This window comes from Egretta garzetta, unplaced genomic scaffold, assembly GCF_000687185.1.
Source record: "Egretta garzetta isolate BGI_Z169 unplaced genomic scaffold, ASM68718v1 scaffold571, whole genome shotgun sequence".
Classification (NCBI taxonomy): Eukaryota; Metazoa; Chordata; class Aves; order Pelecaniformes; family Ardeidae; genus Egretta; species Egretta garzetta.
In genome coordinates, this window is record NW_009258622.1 from 217,533 (window position 1) to 241,394 (window position 23,862).

Below are 23,862 nucleotides of genomic sequence, written 5' to 3' on the forward strand. Positions count from 1 at the left end.
CCAGGTTTTTTAACCGCCCTCCCTGCAGCTACAGGCCCTGCCAGCGCTGCCTGGGAAAACCACCTTAAGTCACCACTGATAAAAATAAAACCCTGGTTTAGCCTCGCCTAACAACTCCTCACCACACGCCCGTTCCCTGAGCTGCCCGCCAGTCTTTCCTCCGATGCCGGGACCCACCGGATTAAATTCTGCCAAAAGCTGTACCAAGCAGATGCATCTTGTGGGCCCACCTTCTGTCAAGAGAAGCCCCTGGGCTGGGGGAGCCCAGCAGGCTGAGTCCAGCAGCAAGTACTCCTGGAAGAGGCCCCACCAGCGGTCTCACAGCCTCTTCCCACCGGGAGAACTTACCTTGGAACAAAAGACAGCTCCAAACGGAGAGAGAGCTCCCACCCCAGTCATAGTAAGCAACCTCAGCAAGCAGGGAAGAACAGGAGCGCTAGGGCTCAAGGTGGAGGCGTGATTTGAATCAGAGTCTCCCCATGGCTTATCAGGGGCGGAACGGGTTGTGCAGGGCTCGGGAAAGCCACACCATGAGGTCCAGCAGGCAGCAACCTCTGCTTCCCAAGCAAGGGAACCGAAGCAGAGACAAATGAAAATCCAAGAGTAGGCTGTCTCGCCCAAACCTGACTCCTCGGCAGACAAGGCCCTCTCAGCTGCTTACACCTCTGACACGGGAACACTCGGACCACGCTGCCAAATGCCCAACTCCTCCCCAGTCCCTCAGCCACAGCTGGCACCCACGCACCCAGATTGATATTCCCAGCATGGCTTTGCTGAACGCTGGCAACCCGCTGGGCTGGAAACCTTCTTAAGGTTATGCTGAAGTGAGAAAGTGTCTGCTTTGCCTTATTCCTGACACGGGAATGGCAAGATCAGCCCCGACCTGCTAGCGTTGCTGCAGTGAATAAAGAACCTTTCCAAACACGGCGGTGTCTCCCTGCGTTAGGATAAAGGCAGGTAGTCTTCACAGCAGTTCTCTACGCTTCAGATCTGGGTTCTACTTCTTTGAAGAAGTCTTCATAGTCAGCAGTAAAAACTGATTCAAGCTCCCCCCCCTGCTTTAAAAGGTTAATGAGCAAGAGAAACACAATTTCTCGCTCTTTCCTTCAGAACGGTTCGTGCTCCAGGGTGACAATGCTGCTGCACTCTGAGCATTAACCTTTCCAGGGAAGGGACACAGAAGTGAGAGGCCAGGGGAGAGGAGCTCCAACCAGGAGACCCACCACGGGGCTCTTCCGCCACTCTCGGTACCCTCCACGTTCCCAGGAGCACAGCCATCTCCTCCCGTCTTCCTCAGGCCAGGCATCGGGATGGGCTCTGCTGCCGGATGCAGCCAAGCAGCGCGACACCCCGACGACACAGGCGACAGAAGGCAGCACGTATTCCATCACGGACTCCAGGACAAACGCCTCCCAAAGCCACCGCAGCCTTCCTTTACCTTAGCTTTGCTTTTCCTGACGCCATGCCTGCCTCCAGTAAGAGTTGATAGGATCAGATAAGGGACTGAGAACTACTCTTCCTCTTGCGGGAAGAGCAGCTCGAGCGACGTGCCACCTTCTATCAACCCCATCCTGCTCACCGCCCTTAAATCCTGCATTTCGCTAGGAACATCGCTGCAGGGGATCAATACGCAAACATGAGAACATTCTCCCTCGAGCTTGCCAGGCTGTCCAGCTGCGATCATCTCCACCTCCCAAGCCCATCCATAAAAATGTGATAAAACAGATCCCCAATTATCCTTAGGGTTTGTTGTGTTTCGTTGGGTTTTGGTTTTTTTTTAACATCTCTCTAGAAATCCCTCTTGCTTTCAGATTAAAACCAGCAGAGAAGAGATCAATAATTACTGTTACTGTGCGCAACTTCAGCCAGCATGCAGCCCTCGATGTGTTGCTGCTAGTAACACAAATACCAAGAGAAAACGCATTACCTGTAACACAAGGGACGGCTGAGTAATTCCCATCTTACGCTGTGAATTAAGGTGTTGTTATCCACGCGAGCATCGTGCAAACTTAACATCAACATCCTGACAAGAAAGAGACTGTGCTGGAGGATCTAACACAATAAAAAGTTACCAACCTCTGCTTGTTTGCACCACACGCTGATGTTCTTACGCTGAGCTTTCGTGAAATGGTCCCAAGCCTTTTGTTTGGAGGCAGAATGGTACACGGCCACTATCTGCTCGACTGTAGTATCAAATCAGCAGGCAAATCAGGCCAGAATATCATCCAGAGAGGGCGAACAAGAGGAGTAAAGGAGTAAAAAAGTGGAATCAGGCAGGTGGTTTGGCTAACCTTTTCTTATAACACTGTACTGTGCTGAAGCTACGCTCAGGAAAGGGACCCTGCGCCTGGAAAGAAAAGCGTGGACTTCACCAGGCCAGGCTCAAGCGCTCTCAGAGTAACAATAAAACGGGAAAACGGGATCTGCTCTCAACTGGGAAAAAGGCAGGCACACGTTGCGTGGAAAAATAGTCAAATCGGCCGCTCGACGCTGCCTACGAGCGTAACAGGCACGGCCGGGCAGCCCCCGCTCTCTGAAATGGGGCGATTAAGGCCAACTGCGGCGGGCGGCACTTTGGCCGTTCTGCTGCCCAGCAGGGGCAGCCCCGACGCGCAGCGCCGCAGCCTGAGCACGGCCGCAGCCCCCCCGGGCACGCTACAGAAAAAGGGGTCTGGCACCAGCCATCCGCTTTTTGCATTCCTGAGATCTATTCCTTCTGTTTCTCTAGAAAATTCGCAGAGGTTTTTGGAAATATCAAGTGCCTCTCCTTGGATGAGAGCCCACCCAAGAGCAGAAAGCACATCTACCTGATGGGTTTGGGTTTTTTTATGCTTGTGATGATGTAGAAGGCGTAATTCTCACAAAATAAAATCAGCTCTCTGCTACTTGGATTAACCTGAGAGCGACTGAGATATCAGTGGGTGTTTTATAGAGCGGAGCTGCACGCTACTGTCTATTGCTACTTACTCTGCAGTGCTTACTGTATTCCCCTCTGGACTGCGTGCCCATATTTTCTACCATAAACAGAATTTAAAAAAAGGAAAATTTAAAAACCAAGGATCAAACAAGTAACAGCCAAAATCACTGAATACAAAACCAAAAGAAAGAATGTTCACAACCTAGGCAAGGGGCCCAAGGAGACTTGGCACAACTGTGAGAAGTACTCTTAAAAACAAAAAGTAAAAACCCACTTGGACTTCCTAAAGGATGTGCAAGAGGCAACGAATGGTCTGAGAACCGTTATAAATCCCATCTTGGAATCAATACAGCCCATGCCTCTTCCTTGATTTCATGGTTTAATAAAGGACTGGGGTTTGAAAGAGCCAGCTCGAAATGCTGTTCTGCAACAGGTTTCCAGCTGTGACAGAGACCAGGGTGTTGGGAACAACTCTGCTGCATCCTACCTTTGGCGAATAAATCCCGTACACTTCGCTGCGGCACCACATTACCACGAACTTACCTTGTCTGTGCACAGAAGTGGAGTTGAAAAGATGACAGAACTACTAACAGACTATAATTAAAAGAGGAAAAAACCCAAGAATTCATTCTCCCCTCCCCCCAGATGTGGGCTCTCACTCCAGTGGAAAGTACCACAAGAAACTTTTGCCAAGTTAATGATATTTGCTTCTAAATTAACCGTAGCTGCACAGAAGCCATTGCTACGTCTTTTCCTGGAGCCCTTTTAGCATGGCCTCTCCAGACTCTAGAAATTAAGCGTCTTCCCTACAACAGGCAACCAACATCCAGCACGGAGACGCTACTCACACTGCACCAGAATCCCCGAGAGAGCAAGTTTGAATTTCTCCTTAGCTTCTTCCATCTCTTTCTCGTGAGCTGCTTTCTCGTTCACTAGCCTGCGAACGTGGCTGTTGGCCGACTGGATCATGGAGTAGAAGTTGTTGGCAGTCCTCCTGTTCACTTCCCCACGCTCTATCCAGGTCAGCAAGGTCTGGATGGCTTCCAAGAACTTGGTGTCATCTGCAGCAAGAAAGGACACCTTTACACCACAAAGTACAGGGTCACCTGCATGGCTTTTAGGTCCTTTCCCTGGCATTGCTGAACTGCTCTCTTTCAAAGCTCAACTTACTGCAGGCGGCTGACCACAGTTCTTGAAAGCACGGTATTATCTGAATTCAAGGCTAGACAAAGGAAGGCGAGTCTAACATCAAGTTGACGGAGCGAGCCGTCTGCCGAGGCACAACAAGAGGAGGACCAACTGCTAGAAACCTACTGGAAAACTTCACGTGCCTATTGAGATGCACTCTGTCATGAACGAAAATATTCTTCAGCTCCCAAATAGTCAGACCACACATGGGTCTCAAGCTTCAAAGAAGGTCTTGGGACTTACACGAGTCCTTTTATCAGGAACAGAAATGGTTTGGAAAAAACTGTTGTACTCAAGTATGGGTTTGTTTCTACAAAAGACAAGCAATTCTGAAAGATGGCCAGGAGGGCTGTGGCATGCAGGCCGAGGGCTTGGCTGAATGGGCTCTGCGAGGTCTAGATGGCACCACCATTTCAGTGCAGCAAGACGACCCCTGGAGAGCACAGATCTCTGCCCCAGCACCTCCACAGGAGGGTGGCCATGGCCCGCAGGAACCACTTACCTTTCAGTTTCTCAGCGACAACGCTGCACTCGTGGTCGGAGTAATGGACGACGGGAGGCGGGGAGGGCGGCCGGCAGCGCTCCTCCTCCAGCCTCCTGCGATGGCGCTCCTCTCTCGCCAGCATCCGCTGCTTACATTCCCACTCGTACAGATCGTCCCGAGCCTGAGCAAAATCCACGTGCAGGCGCCCAGTATCCTTCTTGTCCGTGCTGGAGCCCAGCCTGATGCGATAGCCTGGCAGCGACGACAACAGCGTTCAGACAGGACAGCTGGCTTACCTTCAGCTCCAACCACCCACCAGTGAGTGCCCGTCTCCCAGTCCCACAGAGCCAGAAAGCCCCTGAACAGAAGAGTTTAGCAGAGTTTAATGCACAGAGAGCGATGCTGGAGAAGGAAACATTGCTAGGGGGTTCGCTGGTATCTGCCTGTGTTTTGCACATGCTAAACAAGATCTTCCATGGGCTGTTCCTCCTCCAAATGCCAGCAGGTACCGGGTCTTGAATAGCAACTGTGATTGTACACAACCTCTGGGGCAGTGGGACTAAGCCCAGCTGCTGGCCCAGGGAAGGCCTTGGATCCACACTTTTGCAAACTTGAGAAGTTGGGGATGGGGAGGGGGAATGAGAGGCAGAAATCTTTGGAACAGCCCCCATCATCGGGTGGGAGCGGGAATAAGGTCAGCAAACGTGCACATCCGCCGTGAGGGAACTCTTCTCACCAGCACGGTTTGCAGGACTTGGGAGTTCCACATCAAAGACGCCAGAAGGCTCTCCTCTGTGATTAAGAAAATCACAGCTGGGATGTACGGAAGAAAATCCCAACTACAGAGAGACTTCGTACAATGAACAAACCCAGAAACAATGCTTGCACGTGGAGGACACTGCCGACCGCACATGACCATGGCTTTGGGCAGGAGGCACTATAAGCAGAGAGTGCCCGCAGCTAACGAGGCTGGTTTGGCTCTGTAGAAGGGGTAACCGCAAGGGACACTGCTCTTACTGATGGGGCACTGCAAGCCTAACTCGATTTAACAGTCTCTGGAACGAGACACAAGGCTTACAATCAGCCAAAACAGACTATAGAACAGTTTCCATTATTTTAAAAAGCAAAGAGCATTTCCCTGGTATGAAGAAGTCATCTCTGTCCCAGAATTCTAAGCTGCCATCCGAGACAGAAATACACCTACCAGAAAGGTAAAGCGCCTTGTCCACCATGAACTCCTCGGCAAAGCGGATGTGACAGAAATTCTTAGAATAGCTATGACCCCCCCACACTGTTCAAACACCTCCATAATGATCTGCTCGGTTCCGTTTTCCGGCAGTCCTCCCACAAACACTGTCTTACACCCTGGGGGCCTCTCTCTTGTTGCTGGCGGGGGAAGATCTGAAGAGAGCAAGAGAGAGAAAGCAAACCAGGTTGGTTTGGGGTTTGTCAGCACGCGTTCCTTTCGTCTGGCCACCTCCCCTGCGAGACGGCCGTGCCTTCCCGGCTGCCTTCAAACGTACACCTAGCTACGCTGCGTTTGGCTTTACGGAGCAGCAGATCTCCAGCACCCCTGGGGTGCTATGCCTTTACCAGCCCGTTTCCACACAAAGGACCTCAGGAGCCTGAAGCCCTCCAAACGTCCCCCCCTAGTGCAAGCAAAGGCTGAGCTCCTGTCGTAGGACATGAGCAGCACCAGGACCTCAGAACTTTCTCACAGCTTAAAGGATGGCCTAACGTAAAGAACACATAGAAAACTTATACAGAGGATCCTAAAGGGCAAAAAAACCTACACAGCAGTCTATAAAGGGTACAAAAGTATCAACGTTAAGGGAAGGTCATGAACCAAATTTGGACTAAAGAGGTATTACGGAAGGAAGAGATGAAGGGAACGGGTGTAGGCAAGAGGTGTAGAAGGAATTCATGGGGTTTTTACCTGTATGGCTAAAGTGAACCACAGAACCTAAAGCCAGGCTGAAAGTTAGGCCTAGCTTGCCAGAAGCAGGTTGCTGAGTACGCTCACTTGCCCACCTGCAACGCTGCAGCACACAAAAAGAGATTGCGTGAGCCTGCAGCAACATGGAGAAGCATTTCTCCAGCACCAAACTCATTTCCATGCTCAGGTGCTCACCTGGCAAGTGCAGTGAGGCCCTCCCATAAAAAATATGGGGGTTTTTACATATATAAACATGAATATATATATATATAAGCGCCTATCACCATTTTGATAAACATTCTTTGGAGCCACTCGGATGGGAGAGGTAAGAACAGGAGTCAGCCCGTTGGTACCTCAGCACTTCTGTTCCCAGCTCAGTGTGTGAAGGCCGAGAAGGATTATGGGCTTCTTACCTGGTGTTCCTTAACATCTGGAATTCCTAAACGAATCGCAGTGCTGAGATCCATCACCCCCAGTTAAGTTCACAGGATTACACTGCTTACATATTTACTTAACAAAATAGTTGCACTACATTCTTTTAATTCTTTGGCACATTTGCAGCAAAGTTCTTCCAGAAGCAATTACTGGGATTATTTTCTTTTATGTTTGGAAATGGCTCCTTTTGGTTCCCATGTCGAGCCTGACCCCTGACTTTCTACAGCCTCATAAAATGACATCCCGAACCTTTTTTCCCTGCAAAGCCCAGTTCTTCTGTGCCAATAGCTCCTTTTAACGCCCTACTCTTGCTTCACAGGAACAGAAGCTGCAAGACAGCTCCTGGCTAGAAACTCGCCCAGAGCTGGTAGCAAGGCTCTCCGGGAAGGACTCAGAAGCTCTATGAGATGCTGAGGTTCCCCTCGGGATAACATTGACCGCAACTGCCAGGTTTTCCCTAAAAACCTGAAATCCAAGTTTAACCCCTTTCCAGCACACCTTCATGACTTTATCAAACATCCCCTCTGCCTACTTTGCTGCCAACATCAGTTTTTCTTGGAAGCTTCCTAAATGACCAGCCCTGGTAACCTCAGCAGCATCCTCCACAGCCTAACATCCGTACTGAACATGGTTCTGCGCAGACTCAGGTCAAAAGATATATGTTAGGTCTGTCCTAAATGCATGAAACACGAGGTAACAGCTGTAACAGAGGGTGCTGAACCCACACTATTTTGCAAAAAATATGGGTTTAAGTCTTTGGCAAAGTAATGGGAATAGGAGTTCCTTTAAAATTTTCTGCTAGACTGGTTCAGAGGAAATTTTCCCCCCTGTCAAGTATCCCTGACAGGTATTTGCCAGGAATTCCCCTTTCAGACTGCATCCGTTCACAAGGCCGCACCGAAGGAGGGGTTAAAGCAGCAGGAGAACCAGCAGAGGACAGAAGTCCCAGGGAAACAGGACTGAGCACGCTTCACGCATGGGTGTGGATGGAGTCAAGAGCCAGTTTGTTACAAGGGCAGGGAAAGGTCTTCAGAGCAGATAAACCATCCCTGGAAGCAATCGCAGCACCGAGAAATGCTCCCAGCCCTGACGGATGAGAAGGGGTGAGCACAGAGAGTACGAACACAGGAGAAGGGAGCAGGAGGAGACGTGCGTGCAGGAGCACCCTGGTGGGAGATCCATCTACACCGCGTACGCAGACCTGAGGCTGGAAAACCACTGTGAGCGTGGCTAGCAGGAATCTGGGAGGAGCACGTGCCTCGAAAGCAGGGTCGCCGTGTTTCTGTGGCAGTCACTTGTTTGCCAGCATGAAGCGACGCACTATTCCGTTACGTGGTTGTAGGCCAGGAAGGGATTAACAGTCCATCTTCCTTCCAACACAGCGTTCGAAATTCTCCAACTGCCTCATCAACGAGTATTTCATTTAAAAAAAAACCCAACCCCCCAAAAAAACCCTGCAACACAAAACTGCTGCCAGGACAGCGAGATGGGTATTTTCTTCTGGGGATGGTGAACTAAGAGATGAATCATCCGACCGGGCATTGCAAGAGTTTTATTTAAAATGCTGGGCACGGGAGCACCACAGACTGCCACCGCTGGGAGCCCACCAGGCTCGGGTGCCATCTGCTGGTACCTTCTGATGAATTATATATAGGCACGCCGTTACAAATATCTCATGCAACTTTTCTGCATAATGAAAGTGTCTTCTCTCCAGCAAAGAGCACTGCTGCTGAAAAAATGAAGTCATCCTTGGTTTTCCATTGGTGATTTCAAGACTGCCCTGAGCTGGCACGGACCCACAGCCTTCTGTGGGGCCCCGACACCAGGGCCGGGCCGTGCAGGCACTGCAGGGAGAAGCACGCCCGAGGCTGCACTTCGGCTCCTACCTTCCCCCCTTTGTGCTTTCTTGTCAATTTTATGCTTGAGAATTTATCGTTAACGCTTTGCGGGGTGGAACGCTTCACACCCTCTGCTCGTCTGGCAGTAAGCACAGCTCATGGGATCTTACTCTTCTTCTCCAAAGATAACGAGCCAAGCAAAGCCCTGCTTGCAGGCAGAGCTCCGGCCAGCAGCACGCAGGGGTCTCAGGAACACCAAGGCCGGGGGAGCGACTGCTGCCAAGTTGCGTGCATTAACCTGAGACCTGCTGCCAGGCTCTGCCATACGCTGCAGAGAGCGGATGAGGGGACCAGGACTCTGTGCAGCAACCGCCCATCCCGCTAAGCGTGACCCAAGTCAGGGGGGCCCTGCTCCATTCACCGGGGGACAGACAGGCCATTAGAAGCTCTTAACTCATTTCCCAAGGCCGCTTGGCAAGTAAATACCTTGTAGTGTGAAAGCCGGTCTCATGGCAAGCACGGCGAGGCAGACGTGGCAGCGGGCAACGTATCTTCCCTATTCATACAGAAATCAGAGCTGCCCTCTGCCGCCAGCACCTCCCTCGGCTCACAGCAGTCAGTCGAGGGGAGCGATAAATGAAGCGAGATGAGCCCACATCACACCGGTAACACTGTACCAGAGCTACAGCCCCTGTTCCCACTAAGACAGCTACAAAACCAGTCCCTGCAGCTTGAGGACATCAACTTTGCAGACAAGAGCTTTGCCGACAGCACATACGGGCTCCCACAAGCTCGTATACTAATAAATCTTGATTGCGCCAAGGATTCTGTCCTTGCTCAACCTTCGACAGCCTCCCGCTGCCACTGGCCTGCTCAGAGCAGCAACGCAGCGCTACAGGGCCCCAGCCCAACAGCCTGCTCTGAGGACACCGTGTCGGGTCACGGGCCCTTTGGGTTTGCAAGTCAAACACAGTGACTTACCGTCCTGCAGACGGTCGCGTAGCAAGGAGCGAGCAAGGCTCTAGCTAGTCTGGAGATGACAGCAAAATAAACTATGCCCATGGAGTTCCTATGTTCTTCCCACTGGGGAGGCAGACTTGATCGCTGCTGCAATTAATGCAGCCAAGGGTAAGGCACACGTCTGCCTGCTGTGCCCTTCGCAGGCCCTGCCAGCCTCCCCGGGGGCACCACGGAACGTACCGGACCTTGCCCCGCCTGTAACGGGACACTGAAGAACAAACGTGTCGATAATGATATTGCACATGGCAAGTCAATGCATTTCGTCGGGCAGCTCCCGAGCCAGTAAGCAGTGACGCCCGAAATCCATGGGGCGGCAGGTTGTAAGTATTGAGGGCATTAGAGAACGGCTAGCACTGAAACGAATAATCTTGGTGAAGCAACCACAAGCTGATCCACTTCAGCTGAAAAGAAAAGCTAAAAAAGCAATGGGTTTGCTGCAGGTTTTGTAACTGATGAGGCCTTGACTTCACAGCACCAACTGCAAGAAATTAAAGAAACTGGCCTGAAAAGTTCAAATGCAATCAAAGCTTCCAATACATTAACTAGAACCTCTATGTCAAAGGAAGGAAAAAAAACCAAAAGCCTCGCCCTGCAAGCCTACCAGGATGAGTCAGCCCTCCAAAAAAGACTCCAGAAATACGCACACAGAGCCAGCAACAAGCAGGGAAGGAACCGATTACCATGGCAATGAACACGTTAGAAGCAGAAAGAGTGGGGGCAAAGTAAGATTTGACCAAAAAAAGCAATCAAGATGACCCACAGTCTTTAAATGGAAATCAATACAAGCACCAAGAAGTCCCTCAGCCAGAAAAATCCCAAAGTCCAGAAAACCAAAGAACTGGGACAGACTGGACGCTAAGTATGTAACCGCTACACGTCCCCTCTAACAGCAACAGCTACGGATATTCTCCAAAGCCAAGACGCGAGATCTCCTACTTACCTCCATCACATCTACATTTTGTTGGCTATTTCATCCCTTTCCTCATTCCCAGCACAAGCCCAGACAACTGACAGGTAACAATGTTCCCCCCCCCCCCCCTTTTTTTTTTAAAGTGAGGAGAAAGGGTCAGTCAGCTAGTTTGAAGGGGATCCTTGCTTCCTGCTATAGCCTGCTGAGCCCCAACTGTCGGTTTCTTAAAAGTTTTCTGCCTTCTTTCCAACTGCCTCTACTCTCCCTCCACCACGTTCTGCAAAACCCAGGGCACGGGCTCAGCACGGACCACGCTGGCTGGTCCAGGCCCCTTACCTCCAAGAGCTTGCTGCCTTGGAAGCCCTGATGCAGGAATCATACGCCATGAGACCAGAGTTCACATATCCGGGGACTGAAATGCTTTTCTTTCCCAGCCTAACAGCTGAAAAGGCCATTTACTGAACGGGCAAACACTCAGTGACAAGAACAGGCTTGTCCTATTGCACTGTCACCTGCTTGCCAGCTTCTGCTCACACCCCAGAGCAGCACAACGGCTCTTCTCTCATATATGCATGTTATATATATATATATATACATGTACACACAGACATACATGTGTTCCTATACAGGCAGGCAGAAATAAGAGAGAACAGAAATAGACGTTACGTGGGTTAGGTGGGAAGGTGCAGCTTTTGCAGTGAATGATCTCCTTGACAGCAGGCATGTCCGGAGGGATGGGAGGTGGGACTATCCCCAGGCCTGGCATCATGGGGTTGATCGGAGGGATTCCAGTCATCATCCCGAGAGCAGGATCAAAATCTAAACGGGGAAGAGAAGAAGGGAGTCAGGCAGTGGTTTGGACTCGGACAGTAACTGTTCAGACAGCACATGGAGTGCTCTCCCCAGGCGCCAGTGAAAATCAGCTGAATAAACCACAGAGAGGGAACATCACAACGCAACTCACCAGAGCTTTTGATCTGTGCCCCTAAAACGACTTTTAAAAAACTATTTTGTTGTCGATCGCCTCGGCCAAATAGATTTTCTTTGTTCAAATAAACCATCTCCCACCTCGCACCAAAACCTTCCCCAGTAAGGTTTACCCACACCAAGAGCTCTGTGGCATATGGGAACAGTGTAAACCTAACCCAGTTTGGTTTTGGTAAGTAGTTTAGTAGTGCAGACAGCTCGTGACACAGGGTTAAGGGCATCGCCTTGCAAACCAGACAAGTGCACCAGTTTCAGCAGCTAAGAACGTGCCAGAATATTTCTGGGTAAAACGCAGAGAAGCACTTATGGACACACCTTAGTGCATGCCTATGATTCTATGCCTTGCCCTGCTTAACTTGTCCCTGGGCTTTAGTTAGCACTCTGACTATATCTAAGCAGCATTTTACTTTGATTTTGCTCTTAGATTTGCCTGCAATGGCAAATAAATCTGAACAGAGTGGTCAAAGGAGCATTTTACCTGTTCAGAAGTTGCGAGCCCTGGGGAAGCAGTACCTGTAGGCAACCAAAACGCAAACAGTACGCCTAGATGCCTTAGGGAGACGGCTCGCGGGTGCGAGAATGTCAGCAGCTCATCTGTAAGGACTGCCAGTCCCAGCAGGGCCAGCTGGTATTACTGGGGTGAGATCTCAGGAAGAACTCGCTCCTGCAAGCGCACGACATCTTCTCCACCCTCTGCCACCAGCACTCACTTTGCAGAAACCACCAGAGGTGCCGGGGGCCACGCTGGGCTCCCTGCCACGTGTCAAGGACGGGCAAGTGAACCCACTGCTACAACTTTTGCAAGCCTCTAAATTCAGTCCCTTCACATTTTGTAATTCTTCATGCCAATGAGAGCAGTCTCACCTTGGCCTGGCAATTTGTCACTGCTTCAAGGTTAGCTGACAGCAATGGGCACGGATGCCAAGGAGAGAAAATCCTTAATGCAGCAACAGAGGAGCCTGGGGACTCGGAGGGAGGAGAAAGCCGAGGGTGTTTCTCTGATTAAGCAAGACTTACAGCTTTCTAAACGCGCGAAGGCATACAATTATCAGAAGCAAAAGAAGGAGCAGGGTAATGAACCATCACATTAGAATGAAAAGTAGAAAGTGTGTACGCAGGGGCAAACAGCCCGTGGCTGTTGGATTTGCGGTGAGCCCCGCGGTTTATTGCTCAGCCAGCAATGCTTGAGACAACTTGCCAGCCTGCGCAGAGACCTGCTTCTGAAGCTGAGCCCGTGGCTACGGGCCATCATCCGAGAGGCTTAAGAAGCAGATTCAGAAAAGCCAGTCTCCATTTTTAAGAATAGAAAAAGAAGAAAAAAGTCCTCAAGGACTAAAGAGCTCGAAAGCATCAGGCCTGGCAGGTACTTTTTGGTGAAAGCTGTGATAACCTTTTTTATACAAACTAGCAGTAGCTGCATAGAGTGAAAGGTGCTGTGCATTCATTTTAGACATTGAGGTCCTCCTAAAGCACCTCACAACTATGTGCTTTACTTCACCTGCAGGAACACAAATTGGCCGGTAAATTCTGAAGCATTTTTAAACTTCCTTTTTTTTTTTTGTTTGTTTTTTAAACTGTGACCTGAATCTTCAGTCCCACCTAGCTTTCAGCAAAGATGGCCCAAGGCACATCAAGCTTCCATTGTCTCTCACCGTTAGTAGATTCTATAGACATGACTGGTCTAAACTTCAAACCATCACCATGCTTGGGAACTGATCCATAGTCACCAGAGCATCCTGCTCGCTTGGAGCCCGATCAGAAAAAAAACACCCCTTTGCTCCTTGTAAAACATTTGGAGTCATTTGTGTTGGGCGCAGACCTCCTGATCTCGAACGGATCAAAACGAACACCACTCGGAAGCCTTCCCCTGTTCTTACAGCAGGGAATGGGAGACTGACTTCAAACTCACGTGCTCTTCTAGGACAGAGCTCTATTGATTTTGACTTGACAGAAGCATGCGAGCAGGAGAATGACATGAACACACCACCCCTAGAGCAAAGGCAAACGTGAAACAAGGCCTAGGGGACGGAAGAGTACAACCCGCATGCAAAGCTTCAGGCGAGGTAAGCGATGCTGTTGGTTAAATGCAGTACCGGCTGCACAGCAATCTACCTGCTCTGTGCCACAGGAGCAGAAGTAGGAGCGTGGAGTGCTGCCAGCGCAGACGCTCCCTCCCCAGGCGAGCAGGCAATTATTCAGGCAGGAGGCAGCATCCGTCCCAAGCGCTTCATGCAGTAAAGCACTGAAACAGCAATTTCATTTCAGGATTTTGATGCACAGGCATCCTGCGCTGCTGAGGAACCAGGTACAGCACAGCTCTGCCCCTACAGGAGCTCTTTAACAAATCTGGGATAGGGTAACTGGCCCGTGCACACGTACTCCACACTACAAGGTGGTCATTTCTGGAGCAAAAACCTCCATTCATTTCTGCCATATCCATTTTACTGCCCTATTGCTTTCCTCTTCATCTCCCTCCCACCCTTCCCTTCAAGCAGTTCCAGTTCAGCTTAGAATAAAGTGTTCCTTGATAGCATGGGCTTCCTGAGCCATAGGACCCTCCTCTTACTGGTCCACTGCAGACTATCCAGAAGTACCCCGCAATAACCATGGCTTGCATCAAAAAACATGTATTCTTATTTCCACTGAGATCAGTTTTAAAACACTGGCTTCTAAATAAATCACTTGCAGACATTAATGCATTTCAAACACAGCTTGTTAATGGGGTTTGTACACAGTAGGCATTTATCTAACTCAGCTGAAATAGGTTCTTCCCAAAGACATGTTTGACAGAAAAGATGGGGACAGTCTGGAGAAGCTCGCATACCCGGCAGGAGGGGCTGTCCCGTCATCCCCATGGGAGCCATCCCGAGATTGTTCATCGCAGTGGTCCAGGCAGTTGGGTCTGACATTGGCAAGCCCATCGGAATGGAGTCGAGGCTTAGATTTCTGCCACCATCTGCTGAAAGGAAAAAAAAGTGATTAAGAGCTTATAATGCATATCTTAACTCTTCTGCAGGGCATACGTTGCCAACAAGGCTCTGCAGTATCAGCATCCAAAACCAGATCTGAGCCTAACACACGGGAAAGAGCCAAACGAAAAGTTTTCTGTGTCTCTCAAGAAGATGACATCTTAGAGAAGCCAGGTCTACGAAAACGCTGCCTTCCAAGAGCACCTAAATAAATTATGGTTTATCCACTACAATCAACAGCTCTAAGGGGCCTTAAAAAAGCAATGATTAAAGGTACAGGGTACACTCTGATTCTTCCCAAGAGATTTATGAACTAACATTCAGCAGGTATAAGTTGTCATAATTGCACTGGATTAACAGAGGCGGCCAGGCTGTTCCAGCACAGAGTACTTCCACTGCCATTTGAAGACATTTCTCCTCCAGGCTAAAAGGGGAAACGAAACAAAGAACAACGTCATGCTGCTGACAGCAGCAGTACCAGTGTTATTTACCCAAGGTCTAGCAGAGTTATCTGGCAATCCAGGAGGAACCATTAACATTATACAAACATGTGGCTTAATTGAGCATCCAGATCTTCTTCAGTGATTTAGCTGGGTCAACCACGCCTTTAGCTGGTTACTTCCATGCCTGAACCCCAAGGGAAACGCTCTGCCTTGTTATGCTTTTCATTATGATCATGATTTTAATATTGAGCTATTGACTAATTAGGAAAAAAGGATAAATCTATTGGGACAGGTATAGAGATTCCACAGTGCTTAAAAAAAATAATAATAATATAGAAGTTGCTTTTGTTCTGCACAGAAACAGCAACGAGCACTCACCCAAAGCCATGCAAGCATGGAACCACGAACACAGCTCTGACTGGATGCAGTACCAGACCACAATTTCATTTCCATCTCTCCACCTTCTGCATTAACACCCTAGCACGGTGGCTGCTTTCAGGCCACACTTACGTGGATGCCTCCTCTACTGCCAGCCACCGAGCTGCTGCTCGGCTCACCTGGAGGAACATTTGCTCTCTTCCTCTTCTTGCCTGGATCGCTTCCATCCTCGGCTGGGCTTTCCGACACCCGTGGGTCAGCAGCGCTGCCGAACTGCAGAGGTTTGTTGTTGCCAGCAGGATCAAAGGACAGATGGTTTAAGCCTAAAAGAGAAAAATACGCCCAGAGACTTTCTTTAAATTGGCGTGCAACACTTCAGGATCACAGCTGTAAGAGAAATGCCCCGTCCCAGGTACAAGCAGCCCTTCAGGCCCCTTAGGGGAACGGTGCCTCCAGTTCGCTGTCCTCAGCTACACCTGACCTCAGCGTTACTCTGATACCACTTCACAATACCACTCACAAACATGAACCCCAGCACCCACACCAACCAAGCTGTTGGGTACTGTAAACCAGGGGTGCATCTCCCCTGTGTTGTGCAGTAGTTCCCGTCTGGAAACTCAGAGGCCAAAATTTTTTCCTACTTCTTCCAATCCAGGAACACATTTTTTGATAGTCACTCAAGTTTCACCCAGTTTGTCACCAGCTCTGAATTCACCTGGGATTATTTACTAACAAAATCCAAGGCACATCTTGGATGAGCTTCAAAACCACAAGGCACTACTGCGATTTTTATTCGGGCAGTCTGGCCAGCAGTTGCCCCCTTACAAGCCGAGATACCCCACGATCTTGGGGAACCCCAGCACAGCTCACGTTCTCCAGGAAGGGTCCTGACGAAGGAGACACCAAGGCCCATACAGACCCATGAAGGCCAGAATTAGGCACCTTCTTAAATAGTCACTAAGTATAAAGCACACTCCAAAATAACAAGTAACCAACAGCCCGAATAGGACTCGAAAATTACGCAGCTGGTCACTCAGATAAAGCTTGTTTGTGGTTTTGTGTTTCCTGGAAGTTTTGAGCCCTTCCTCATTCACAAACGTTCTCATCCCTACACAGGACAAGTTACTTCAGTGTTGAGCCCAAGCTTCCCAGCAAATACCCAAGCGTGCGTTTACTGCACAAGCAAAGAAAAAGCAACAAGTTAAGAAGTACAAGTAAGGAGAAACGTGATGAAGCAGAACAAAAGCTGCCAGAAGTAAACACGGGCTGGTGCAATGGCTTTCGCGCTGCCCTCCAAACGTCCAAGCACTTCAGCAACACAGAGCTGAAGCCCGGATGCCCGGGCAGCCGGGAGAGGGCGCGCAGCGGCGGCGGCTGCGCCTTGAGGAGCATCCATTGCACCAGGCTCAACGAAACCAAGGCAAAACCTGGGCGCTGCGTCTGAGCCGGGGAGCAGAGGGAAGCAACGGCCACGATTTTGGGTCATCTCCCATTCAATTGCATGGGGGGTCAGAAGGATTTAATGGACAATTCACAAAACAGGACAAACCTGTGGATCTCTAGGGGACACCACGAGGCAGAGCAAGGAAGCAAACAGATCCTTAAAGAGCCAACCGCTAAATAAAGTAAGAAAAGCTAATTATGCAGATTTGAACCAAAGAGGATTGAAGAAAAATTGTTTTGCAGCTTCCAGAGTATTTCCTAATTCGAGGTATTACACCCATTCCAGAGTAACTCTGGGCTACCCCACCTTTTAGATTATCGCCCTCTGCAGATCCGCAGTGGACAGATCGCAGGTGATGGTCAGTTAATCACATCTACGTGCCAGCAGAACGCGGCCCCCACCATTCCTGGCTCTCTAAAACGGTCTGGTTAGTGCTCTGTAGACAATTCCAAATTACCGGAGGCTTCACCATAAAGCTTCAAGTGTGTGACTATCGCAGCAAGTTTGAGCGGGGCATACTGCCCGTACTGAGCACCGAGCCCGTTCCCCCACCCTCGGTCACGCTCAGCACTCGCAGGGGTGCAGGATGGAAGGCACGTTAAAATACCCAGTTTGATTTCGCTTTGTCTCAGCAAACTCACTGGGAACAAAAAAACCACCCAAACCTTTTTGTGGACCCATATAAAGAGACAAAAATAGCTGCATTTCTGCTCTGGTACGCCCGCTCCGGGGGAAATCAGCAGAACCGCAGGAGCAACCAAGAGGACAACTGCGCAGTCTCACCGCGCTGGCGGGCCGAGGCGTTGGTACCAAAACCCTTCTCTTGATGCACCGCAGCGTCACGATTTCTGTTCTAGAGGCTTCCACTTCCAAGAACTTGCTAATAAACACGGTCGCTGTGCATGGCTGTAAATAGAGAAGAGTGGATGCAGAGAGCCTGAAGGGGCTCTTCTCTGAAAGGTGAGAACACAAGAGGCAGCCAAAAAAATAAGTACTGTTCAGCTGGCAACAACAATAGTCACGCCTGGCTACGCAAGATGCCTACAACGCTGCTTCTTAAATACCCCAAAGTCAAAATATCACTGAGGTCACGAGGGCTCAGGAAAACAAATCTTGAACGCGGCAGGTTAAAAATAGAGAGAGGCCACGTGCAGCAAAGAAATAGGGAGAACAGAAAAGGAGCAATTTTAAGATTTTCTTCTGTTATTGTCCAGCTGATGGAAAAGGCAACATAAAACTCGGAAACGCTTGGGCGTAGGGAAGGGCGCGGACCAGCACCCATCCAGCTGGACACTCGTGCCACCAGGCCCAAAAAGGATGGACGCCCTGCTCTGGCTGGAGACGACACGCCATACAGACGCTCGGCATTAACCGACGCCTGCGTGCGAATGCACCCGCTCAGGCATTACCTTCGGACCCACTGAGGAGCAAAGGCAGCCACTTACCCCCATTACTCCCATCATCAGTTTGAGCCAGGATGCTTGATTACGCTCTGCGGTAGAGCAGTAGCACTCAGATGCCGCATCCACTCCGGTGACGGTGCTGGGGAGGGAGGCAGCCGTCTCCAGCAGAGGTGAGCTAACAAGGAGTGGAAACACGCTGGTGCTCTTTGCAAAAAAAATGTTATTAACGTATTTTGGAAAAAATAAACCCAACAGATTCCTTAGCTACAGGACAAACCCTGGGGTCTACAGGAAGCAAAGGGAGCTCTCCCAGCTGTAGAGCCAGCACCCCCACCGGTTAGTCAAGCTGCGAGAAAGTCCCTGAACCAAGTGAATAGCTCTTGCCCGACCAGAAGCTCCCTCCCAGCTGCCCAATTCACCCAGTGCCAGCCCTGGAGACCTCCCATGATCCAATTCAGCTCAGTGGGGGAACCCCGGCGTCCATCCCAAGGCTGTCCCAGGAGAGCCCCAGCACCGGCATCCATCCCAAGGCTGTCCCAGGAGAGCCCCAGCACCGCCGTCCTTCCCACCACCCAGCCGCGAGACACCCACCAAAAAGGCTGTCCCAGCAGAGCCCCAGCCCCGGCGTCCATCCCAAGGCTGTCCCAGGAGAGCCCCAGCATCCCAGGCATGAAACCCATCCAGATGCGTTAAAACCACCTTTCAGACTTGCGCACCTGGTGGCTGCGCCATCATTCAGAGGGACCTAAAGGAGGACTCTCCGTACCTTTGAGGCAGCTCACACTCTTCATACAACACAGAGGGAGCCTTGATTAAGCCTAGCCATTCAAAAAGCAGTTAAGTCCAGTCTTCTAACACTACTTTTAAAGTTGATACCATTTTGGACATACTCCACAGTGCTGCTCAAACACAGCCTTAAACCTTAAGATGAGAATGTCATCTTTCAGAGAGGGCTTCCTCCTCCAGCTTAGACATACGGGCATACTGACTCTACACTGTCAAAGCTGGTGCTCTATCCCATAAAAATAAAGGCTATCCAAGAAGAGGTAGCAGTTTGTAATGCATCTCACGTCCTCCTGAATTACTGGCACCTGGTTTGTGACACTTCAAATATCCCACCGCAATGACTCGTGTAGCCTCAACCTGCAACTTCAGCGCCTTTTCCCCACATGCAAGGGGATACCAAGGTCCCCAAGGAAAGCGTTGTTGTCACCAGTCACACAGCTCCAAGGGCCTTGACCAAAAGCCTGTCCCTGGTCATACACCAAGTTACACCGTACACGCGCTGGAGTTTCCTCTCAGTGCTACAGCCCTGGGTTTCCCTGTGACTCTTCCTCTCTACTCAGAGAAGGTGCGAGAGGGCTTAAGTTCAGGGGGTTTGTTGTTGGTTTTAAACAATGTAAATTAAGGAAACTGTTTTCCTATTAGATTTGTTGGGGTCCCGCTTGCCACAGAGGAGTTTTGGTGTCCAGACACAAAGCGTGTCCTATCAGGGTCATACTCTCCTGAATGCCGTAAGGAGTCACATCGGATCAACTCTGCAAGCTGGGCCAGTGCTTCTTAGTTCTCTAATTTTGGATGAACACAAAGACCCAGAGCTTGGCAGCTGCATGGCTGCTCGCCTAGGTGACATTTTGTGGGCCTACAAACCTCCAGGATCATCTAAACATCGACACCTTAAGCCAGCCACCGAAAACTTCTGCAAGCCACGACGTGTGGCAGCACACCTGCGGATTGTCCTTGCGAAGAACACTGCTATGCCCCTGAAGAACAGCCAGAAGCGGCTTGCTAGCGTACAGACCCAGGCTTCAGCTGCAAGCTTACGAAGCTGACTTTTAATTTGCTACTTCACAGGCAGCAAATATAAAGAATGCTAAACAGGCATAATACGATCACAGCGTGCCATGCCAGGAACGCAACGTGCTGCTGCAGTCGGCGCAAGCCTCGGGCGGGAGGCCTGCCGACACCGGCATCCATCCCAAGGCTGTCCCAGGAGAGCCCCAGCACCGGCATCCATCCCAAGGCTGTCCCAGGAGAGCCTCAGCACCGGCATCCATCCCAAGGCTGTCCCAGGAGAGCCCCAGCACCGGCATCCATCCCAAGGCTGTCCCAGGAGAGCCTCAGCACCGGCATCCATCCCAAGGCTGTCCCAGGAGAGCCCCAGCACCGGCATCCATCCCAAGGCTGTCCCAGGAGAGCCTCAGCACCGGCATCCATCCCAAGGCTGTCCCAGGAGAGCCCCAGCACCGGCATCCATCCCAAGGCTGTCCCAGGAGAGCCTCAGCACCGGCATCCATCCCAAGGCTGTCCCAGGAGAGCCCCAGCACCGGCATCCATCCCAAGGCTGTCCCAGGAGAGCCTCAGCACCGGCATCCATCCCAAGGCTGTCCCAGGAGAGCCCCAGCACCGGCATCCATCCCAAGGCTGTCCCAGGAGAGCCTCAGCACCGGCATCCATCCCAAGGCTGTCCCAGGAGAGCCCCAGCACCGGCATCCATCCCAAGGCTGTCCCAGGAGAGCCTCAGCACCGGCATCCATCCCAAGGCTGTCCCAGGAGAGCCCCAGCACCGGCATCCATCCCAAGGCTGTCCCAGGAGAGCCTCAGCACCGGCATCCATCCCAAGGCTGTCCCAGGAGAGCCCCAGCACCGGCATCCATCCCAAGGCTGTCCCAGGAGAGCCTCAGCACCGGCATCCATCCCAAGGCTGTCCCAGGAGAGCCCCAGCACCGGCATCCATCCCAAGGCTGTCCCAGGAGAGCCTCAGCACCGGCATCCATCCCAAGGCTGTCCCAGGAGAGCCCCAGCACCGGCATCCATCCCAAGGCTGTCCCAGGAGAGCCTCAGCACCGGCATCCATCCCAAGGCTGTCCCAGGAGAGCCCCAGCACCGGCATCCATCCCAAGGCTGTCCCAGGAGAGCCTCAGCACCGGCATCCATCCCAAGGCTGTCCCAGGAGAGCCCCAGCACCGGCATCCATCCCAAGGCTGTCCCAGGAGAGCCTCAGCACCGGCATCCATCCCAAGGCTGTCCCAGGAGAGCCCCAGCACCGGCATCCATCCCAAGGCTGTCCCAGGAGAGCCTCAGCACCGGCATCCATCCCAAGGCTGTCCCAGGAGAGCCCCAGCACCGGCATCCATCCCAAGGCTGTCCCAGGAGAGCCTCAGCACCGGCATCCATCCCAAGGCTGTCCCAGGAGAGCCCCAGCACCGGCATCCATCCCAAGGCTGTCCCAGGAGAGCCTCAGCACCGGCATCCATCCCAAGGCTGTCCCAGGAGAGCCCCAGCACCGGCATCCATCCCAAGGCTGTCCCAGGAGAGCCTCAGCACCGGCATCCATCCCAAGGCTGTCCCAGGAGAGCCCCAGCACCGGCATCCATCCCAAGGCTGTCCCAGGAGAGCCTCAGCACCGGCATCCATCCCAAGGCTGTCCCAGGAGAGCCCCAGCACCGGCATCCATCCCAAGGCTGTCCCAGGAGAGCCCCAGCACCGGCATCCATCCCAAGGCTGTCCCAGGAGAGCCCCAGCCCCGGCATCCATCCCAAGGCTGTCCCAGGAGAGCCCCAGCCCCGGCATCCATCCCAAGGCTGTCCCAGGAGAGCCCCAGCCCCGGCATCCATCCCAAGGCTGTCCCAGGAGAGCCCCAGCCCCGGCATCCATCCCAAGGCTGTCCCAGGAGAGCCCCAGCCCCGGCATCCATCCCAAGGCTGTCCCAGGAGAGCCCCAGCACCGGCATCCATCCCAAGGCTGTCCCAGGAGAGCCCCAGCCCCGGCATCCATCCCAAGGCTGTCCCAGGAGAGCCCCAGCCCCAGCATCCATCCCAAGGCTGTCCCAGGAGAGCCCCAGCGTCCCAGGCATGAAACCCATCCAGATGCATTAAAACCACCTTTCAGACTTGCGCACCTGGTGGCTGCGCCATCATTCAGAGGGACCTAAAGGAGGACTCTCCGTACCTTTGAGGCAGCTCACACTCTTCATACAACACAGAGGGAGCCTTGATTAAGCCTAGCCATTCAAAAAGCAGTTAAGTCCAGTCTTCTAACACTACTTTTAAAGTTGATACCATTTTGGACATACTCCACAGTGCTGCTCAAACACAGCCTTAAACCTTAAGATGAGAATGTCATCTTTCAGAGAGGGCTTCCTCCTCCAGCTTAGACATACGGGCATACTGACTCTACACTGTCAAAGCTGGTGCTCTATCCCATAAAAATAAAGGCTATCCAAGAAGAGGTAGCAGTTTGTAATGCATCTCACGTCCTCCTGAATTACTGGCACCTGGTTTGTGACACTTCAAATATCCCACCGCAATGACTCGTGTAGCCTCAACCTGCAACTTCAGCGCCTTTTCCCCACATGCAAGGGGATACCAAGGTCCCCAAGGAAAGCGTTGTTGTCACCAGTCACACAGCTCCAAGGGCCCTGACCAAAAGCCTGTCCCTGGTCATACACCAAGTTACACCGTACACGCGCTGGAGTTTCCTCTCAGTGCTACAGCCCTGGGTTTCCCTGTGACTCTTCCTCTCTACTCAGAGAAGGTGCGAGACGGCTTAAGTTCAGGGGGTTTGTTGTTGGTTTTAAACAATGTAAATTAAGGAAACTGTTTTCCTATTAGATTTTTTGGGGTCCCACTTACCACAGAGGAGCTGTGGTGTCCAGACACAAAGCGTGTCCTATCAGGGTCATACTCTCCTGAATGCCGTAAGGAGTCACATCGGATCAACTCTGCAAGCTGGGCCAGTGCTTCTTAGTTCTCTAATTTTGGATGAACACAAAGACCCAGAGCTTGGCAGCTGCATGGCTGCTCGCCTAGGTGACATTTTGTGGGCCTACAAACCTCCAGGATCATCTAAACATCGACACCTTAAGCCAGCCACCGAAAACTTCTGCAAGCCACGACGTGTGGCAGCACACCTGCGGATTGTCCTTGCGAAGAACACTGCTATGCCCCTGAAGAACAGCCAGAAGCGGCTTGCTAGCGTACAGACCCAGGCTTCAGCTGCAAGCTTACGAAGCTGACTTTTAATTTGCTACTTCACAGGCAGCAAATATAAAGAATGCTAAACAGGCATAATACGATCACAGCGTGCCATGCCAGGAACGCAACGTGCTGCTGCAGTCGGCGCAAGCCTCGGGCGGGAGCCCTGCTGAAAGCCCCCGGAGCTGGAATTACAATTACAATCAAGTTATGCCATCGCGGAGGATGCACTCGTAACGGCCGTGCCATTGCCAGGAGGAATAAAAGAGTGACCTGAACACGTTGTCCAGCTGGAACTCATGAGCCCCGTGTAGACGTTGGAAAGAGGCAGCTATTACAAGAATGCTGCAAAACCAAACGCAAGACTCTCCCCCAGCAGTCACAGAACAGGGTTCAACCAACGTCGCAGAGGAGGATGGGGTCACCCTAAGCTCCCTTTAGCGGGGGGACAACAGTTATCCCCACAGCCATCTGCACAGCCAGAGCTAGGGTGCAATTCCTCTCCCCTCGGAACATCTCTGTTCAACCCACGTT

At 51.6% G+C, this 23,862-nt stretch overlaps 1 protein-coding gene across 1 annotated transcript in view; it reads right to left on the minus strand.

The window, feature by feature from the left end:
- The window catches only part of ENOX2 (ecto-NOX disulfide-thiol exchanger 2), a 42,011-nt gene that overhangs the window by 12,645 nt on the left and 5,504 nt on the right, over window positions 1–23,862 (minus strand). Inside the window, 9 exon segments of the mRNA XM_035903671.1 lie at window positions 231–348; window positions 2,055–2,183; window positions 3,766–3,978; window positions 4,608–4,841; window positions 5,794–5,859; window positions 5,862–5,990; window positions 11,395–11,547; window positions 14,540–14,674; window positions 15,685–15,828. Of these exon segments, the coding sequence (XP_035759564.1) occupies window positions 231–348; window positions 2,055–2,183; window positions 3,766–3,978; window positions 4,608–4,841; window positions 5,794–5,859; window positions 5,862–5,990; window positions 11,395–11,547; window positions 14,540–14,636 (1,139 nt within the window). The 5' untranslated portion in view covers window positions 14,637–14,674; window positions 15,685–15,828.